This window comes from Aspergillus neoniger (assembly GCF_003184625.1).
Source record: "Aspergillus neoniger CBS 115656 unplaced genomic scaffold BO87scaffold_128, whole genome shotgun sequence".
Taxonomy (NCBI): Eukaryota; Fungi; Ascomycota; class Eurotiomycetes; order Eurotiales; family Aspergillaceae; genus Aspergillus; species Aspergillus neoniger.
Genome location: NW_020291256.1, coordinates 1 through 5,260, shown reverse-complemented (window position 1 = coordinate 5,260; position 5,260 = coordinate 1). Strand labels below are relative to the sequence as shown.

Here is a 5,260-nt window from a genome sequence, read left to right as displayed (position 1 = left end):
GAGAATGAATAGGGAGACGGTATATAGAAAATAGATAAAAGGAAGAATAGAATGGGAGGGTAATCTGATTCTTTAAATACTAGTCTATGAGGATAGCTACTGTTAATGTAGATATAATTCATATGATATTTTCACTGGGTAAGAGGCTATTCCCATGATTCATGCACTGCGCTGTAAGAGTTCACTGCCTTAATTAAATTAGAAAGAGACATTACCTGGGAGAGTATTACAAAGAAATAGTATATTTCTATGTAATAATTTAGCTGCTCCTTTATTGATGGGGGATCGTGCGGTAGGCAGTGACTGTGGGTAGAATATATTTATTTGTATACGGCTACTGCTGGTTAAAGGATTGAATTAGATGGATGGCTCCAGTAGAAAAGGACCGTTTATCTGATTTTATACTGTTCTCGGAGCCATTTCGCACGGTCATTCCTAGATTAGATGTATCACGCTCTCTGCCTTCCTTGCCTACAAAGCCAGGTAGCTTAGCAAACCTCGCAAGAAGATCTTCTGGTGACTCAAATAATCTGAATAAATCTGTATCCTCACCATCTGAACTGATAACAACCTCTTTCCTGTCCTTCATAACACGCTGCGAGGAGTTACAGCAGGCCCCTGGAGATGGATCCTTAGTTGCGGATTCCATGCTCAGGAGGCTGTGGGGAGGCTCGAGCTAACAACTAATCTTGAGCATGAGAAGCCTATGTGTTCAGTGTAGTAGGACAACATTTCCTTTTATAATCAGAACCAATAACAGGGTTTTACCTGAAATAAACTGATTACTGTTCTAATGGGGGCCCTCTTCGACCGGAGCCAGCCATCTACTCCTGGCTCTGGTCGAAGAGGGCCCCTTGGCTTCCTCCTCTAGTAGTACTAGCTATAATGGTGATAATGACTAACTGGCTGGCTGATGTAGGGTGTCCCTCGGTCAGCGGCCTGGCTGGATCTGCCCTTTCCCACTGTGTATTCTTGGCGCCCGCGTGGGACCCTCGAGCTCCCGGCATACCCCACGGAGCCAGCAGTACTCGTCGAAGAGGCGGTTGTGGCCTGGCAGGCCAGGTTGGCCAAGGTAGCCACATACCGCCTGCCAGTCGGTGTGGTCGATATTCTGCGAGGCAAGTCGCTGCGCCCAGGGCCTCTCAACTGAGTCGACCCACGGTCCATACAACATCATAGCCACCATGGGCAACAGGATACCCCGGTAGTTACAGGGCTCCCCTTCCTGCCAGCCAGCGCAGATATTCTGTGGCATACCGCACTGGTAACACTGCCGATAGCGTGGATATTGGATGCGGTTCCGCATGAAGAGCATCCACTCCCGCGCCCGACGGCTCCATCGCTGCGGGCAGAAATAAAGGGCGTGTGACTGCCCGTCCCCGCCATTCATGGTGCAGATGTAGCAGTGCTCCTGCCACTGTGGCGCCTCCTCGGCAACATCCTCCTCCGTCAGGCGGCGCTGGACAATCTGCTGCTGCGCGTGGAGGTATGGCCGCGCCCACGTACGCACGGGCGGCAGATCTAAGGGGGACGGTTCCCGGGGCAATGCTGGTGCCGGGGGGGTCAGCGACGGCGACGGCGACGGTGAGGTTGATGGTGACCGTGATGTGGCTGCCTGGGAGGGGAGTATGGTCAACCGGGGGGACCGGGGCCTGTCCACCGCGTCGGGGGACACGGCCTGGCTGGCTCCGGTCGAAAGGACGGCCTGCAGACCGCCGTGTGTGCCTGGCCGGGAGGCCGTGGAGCGGAGGCGGCATCGGTCGCATGGCAGGTCAGTGGGGTAGTCCTGACAGCTCTCGCGCAGGTGGCCGTGCCAGGCCCCATCGAGGTAGCGGTCCAGCACGCGACGCCGGCAGGGCGCTTGGAGGTAGTCCCGGACCCGTTCCCCGTCCACCGCGGGCACTGCCCCCAGCCAGGACGGCACCTGATCCTCCCCAGCCGGGTGGATGATGATGGCCAGGCTGCGCTGCCCGTCGCGTCCGGCACGTCCACTCTCCTGTGCGTAGTCCAGGAGCGACCGGGGCCAGCCCACATGCACAATGCATCGGATGTCGGGCACATCGACGCCCATACCGAGGGCGCTCGTGGCCGCAAGGACGGGGGTGTGGCCCTCGGTAAAGCGCCGGAGAAGGCCCGGTCGGTCGACCTGTTTACCGTGGTAGGCAGGGCAGTCCAGGGACCGGGCCAGGGCGGAAACTTGGCTGACCAGGTTGGCGTAAATGATGACCTTGCCCCCCTGCGCCCGGCGGGTCACGCGGCGGAGGTACGCCAGCACAGTCTCGGACTCCAGCCACGCGTGGGGCCCGGGAGGCGTCTTGCGGGGCAGAACTGGGCGCCACACGACATATGCGATGTTGGCCCGGCTGGTGCGGTCCCGGATGAGGCGCATGCCGTCGCGCGGCTGCTCCAAGCGCTCGCAGAGGCGCTCCTCCTCGGTGGGGGGCAGCGTGGCCGTCAGGTACACGAACTGGGTCTGCACCCGTGTCAGGTGGCCGAGGTGGTGCAGCACTGACCGAAAGCCAGACTGGTTATGGAGGACCACGTGGCACTCGTCGATCACAACGCGGTCCAGGCGATGCTGCACACGGAGTCGGTTGAGGAAGGCATGGAACACGCTATGCTCGGTGGACTCCGGGGTGACCAGCACGATGGTGGCATCATCAGGAGGATTGCGACTCTCCCACTCCACACACACGAGGCCCAGTGCCTGGCAGCGTCGCCGCAGATCCTGCCGCAGGCTCAGTAGCGGCACAATGACAATGGTAGTGCCGCCCGGTTCCAGGAAGGCCGGGAGCATGAACAGCAGGCTCTTGCCGCCGCCCGTGCGCATGACGGTGACCACCGGGCTCTCGCCATCCTGTATTGCCTGGAGGGCCTCCGCCTGCACGCCACGCAGCTGTGCCCCAGGATCACCCATCATCTGCTGGAGGGCCGCCGTCATCTGTGTGGTGTTCAGGCGCTGTCGCCGCAGCACCTGGTCCTCCGCCGCAGCCTGCTCCCAGGGCGCCGGCGCCTGTGGGGTGCGCCCTGCGGACAAATAACCAGCCGCAGAGGCAAAGCCGAGGAAATGGTGCCAATCGGTACTACTTAGCCGGAAGAGCGCCTGTCGGTGAGCCGTGGTGCCGGCCGCCTCGGTGACCTGCCTACCATACACCATCCCGGCGACGTGGGAGGAATGGGCGGCCTGCAGGTCCGCAATGTGGTCCATCCACCGGTCGGGATCCATGTGGGCCTCGTCGTCAGGGTCCATGGCTGCCGTGCCGGTGACAGGCTCCGCCCCACGATCTTGGATGAAGTGGCTGGTCGGTCGGAGAAAGCGGCGACTGATACCGATGGCAATGTCCCGGTACGCCACAATGTTGATCCCGGTCCGGGTCAGGCGACCCTGAGTCTCCCGCTGGAGCACAGTCCGGAAGCGCTCTGAGGCCCATGCTCGCTGTGTTCCCGGGTCAGGTCCCCAGAGGTAAGATGGTCCCGTTGTGGGTGGCACACCCTCCCGGTCCCTGCGGGCCGGATCGCCCGGATGCACACCTGTCGGATGTCCTGCCGACACGGCGATCTCCAGCTGCTGAACGAAGGGCAGGACCAGCCATAGATAGTAGACCAGCAGCTCACCCACCTCCTGGGGAAGGTAGCGATGAATGACCTTGACATCATTACTGGCGTAGAAGCCCTTATGGTATGCACTGGCCAGGGTCACCAGACCGTCTTCAATGTAGATAGTGCGACGGCGGTTGGTGTCCGTGTTCATGTGCTGCAGGCTGAGGAGCTCGGGGATGCGTGCTGGCTGCCCGGCCGTCATGTGAATAAGCACGGCCAGTTTCTCTTTGAATCGTACCACCCGAGCAAGGTACGCGGTCACCTTAGAGGGGTAGAAGCCGTGGATCCGGATAAACTCGCGCTGGAGCGCTACTTCCTCCCGTACCCGTGTAATGAGCCAGTGACGCCCCACCACGGGCCACGCGGTGCGCCGGTCCTGCAGAAAGCTCCAGCCAAGGGAGGTACAGTGCGGGTCGTCATAGAGGCGTTGCCATGGGATGGCAGGGGGGTCCTCCGTAAATAGCAGTTGCAGTAGAATGCTTTTGGTCGTATCTACCAGGCCGTGTAGAAAGCTCCGCAGGCGGCCCATGGTGAACTGTACATCCTTATACAGGACCTCATCGCTCCCCAGCCATGCGATGTGCCCGGGCGTACTGGTGTTGTAGTGTACCCGCAGTCCATAGGTGCGCCAGTCGAGAAGGGTCTGCATAGGCCCGTGCGTTCCCCGGATCATGAACTTTCGCACCATGGACTCAACGTGCTCGGGGAAGGTGCCGCCCGGTGGGGAACGCATGGTGGATGGAGTAGACTGCCGCGTAGCATGGACTGGAGTACCAAAGGCAGGACTGGAGATAGGATCAGACTGCTGAGAGAAGACACCGGGACTGGACCGGCTGTCATACTGATCACAGTCTACGCCGGTAGCAAGGTCTGCCAGGTCCTCGTCGGCGCTGACTAGGGCCCACGGGGTGCCATCCTGCTGGTGCTGCCAGACCGCAATGATCTGTCGCGCTGCCGGGTCAAGCCACAGTGCCTTCTGTACAACGAAGAACCGGGCGAGCTTGATTACACTCGACAGGATCGGCGGGTAGGTTTCTGGACTCCGCCATCCACTCTCTCCACGGCCAAGGACGGCCATCGCACAGACAAGGGCACTCTCATACTCGTTACTGCGGTAGCGTTGATTAAGCAGTTCAACACAGAATTCAAGACAGGTCTGTTCCTGTAGACTCATCAGCCATGGCGCCAGGGGGTCCTCCCCATGGGTGGCGTCATTATTATGACCACCACTACTACCAGCAGTGGGTGCGCTATTAGAGGTCTGTACAGCCCGCCACAGCCGCGTCCATTTATCCTGCTGTCGGGCAGTGAACGCATAGGGTGGGCTACGCCATCCATGTGGCTGTTGGGTTCGTGCAAAGAAGGCAAGCATCTGCTGCCATGGGATCACGTGCTTGCGGATGCTTTGTGCATCCATATATCCCAGCAGCGCACGATGCGGTAGTTCATTGGCTTGTGTCCGCACAGCCTCCAGCCGGATGGTAGATCCACAGTGTTGGACAGTCTGTTGACTCTTCCGTACTAGCTGGTCGAGAGTACGCCAGAGAACTGATATGACTGCCTCCACGCTGGAGTCAGTGCCAGGGGTCCCCTTCGACTGGAGCCAGTCCGGGTGGTCAGGCTCCGGTCGAAGAGGACCCCTGGTAGATATTTCAGACTC

At 59.7% G+C, this 5,260-nt stretch overlaps 2 protein-coding genes across 2 annotated transcripts; both read right to left on the bottom strand.

Annotated features, from left to right (window-relative positions):
• Positions 1-931: 931 nt before the first annotated feature.
• BO87DRAFT_323028 (P-loop containing nucleoside triphosphate hydrolase protein) lies at positions 932-2,941 on the bottom strand (the record flags this gene model as incomplete). Its single annotated transcript, XM_025620010.1, has 1 exon — positions 932-2,941. One exon carries the CDS (start codon positions 2,939-2,941, stop codon positions 932-934), a length of 2,010 nt encoding a protein of 669 aa, XP_025473576.1.
• A 1,131-nt stretch (positions 2,942-4,072) lies between these two features.
• On the bottom strand, positions 4,073-5,209 carry BO87DRAFT_269404 (putative telomere-associated RecQ helicase; the record flags this gene model as incomplete). Its single annotated transcript, XM_025618903.1, has 1 exon — positions 4,073-5,209. A coding segment is annotated over one exon (1,137 nt), but the record flags the coding sequence as incomplete, so codon positions are not given.
• Between the last annotated feature and the right edge of the window lie 51 nt (positions 5,210-5,260).